We start from the raw sequence: 456 nt of genomic DNA, 5'->3' as shown, positions 1-456 counted from the left end.
GCATCCTTAGCTGCACAAGTTGAGCGCTGCTTCTTTGCTCCGGAGTGGCTGCCCCTGCGCCTCGACCATGGTGTTCTACTTCACCAGCAGTAGCGATAATTCATCTGCTTACACCATTTACATGGGAAAAGATAAATATGAAAATGAAGATTTAATAAAGTATGGCTGGCCTGAAGATATTTGGTTTCATGTGGACAAACTCTCTTCGGCTCATGTGTACCTTCGATTACATAAGGGGGAGAAGATAGAAGATATTCCAAAGGAAGTGCTAATGGACTGTGCACACCTTGTGAAGGCCAACAGTATTCAAGGCTGCAAGATGAACAACATTAATGTGGTATATACACCGTGGTCTAACCTGAAGAAAACAGCTGACATGGATGTGGGACAGAAAGGCTTTCACAGGCAAAAGGATGTAAAAATTGTGACAGTGGAGAAGAAAGTAAATGAGATACT

General features: G+C 43.0%; 1 protein-coding gene across 1 annotated transcript in view; it reads left to right on the top strand.

Moving 5' to 3' along the window:
• Positions 1 to 67: 67 nt before the first annotated feature.
• The window catches only part of LOC102870791 (coiled-coil domain-containing protein 25-like), a gene marked incomplete at its 3' end in the record, with an annotated part of 870 nt that continues 481 nt past the window's right edge, over positions 68 to 456 (top strand). The window contains exon 1 of the mRNA XM_006902023.1: positions 68 to 456. Within this exon, the coding sequence (XP_006902085.1) occupies positions 68 to 456 (389 nt within the window).

Source organism: Elephantulus edwardii, unplaced genomic scaffold, assembly GCF_000299155.1.
Source record: "Elephantulus edwardii isolate Elephantulus edwardi_28Jun2011 unplaced genomic scaffold, EleEdw1.0 scaffold00358, whole genome shotgun sequence".
NCBI lineage: Eukaryota > Metazoa > Chordata > Mammalia > Macroscelidea > Macroscelididae > Elephantulus > Elephantulus edwardii.
This window is presented reverse-complemented; position numbering and strand designations above follow the sequence as displayed.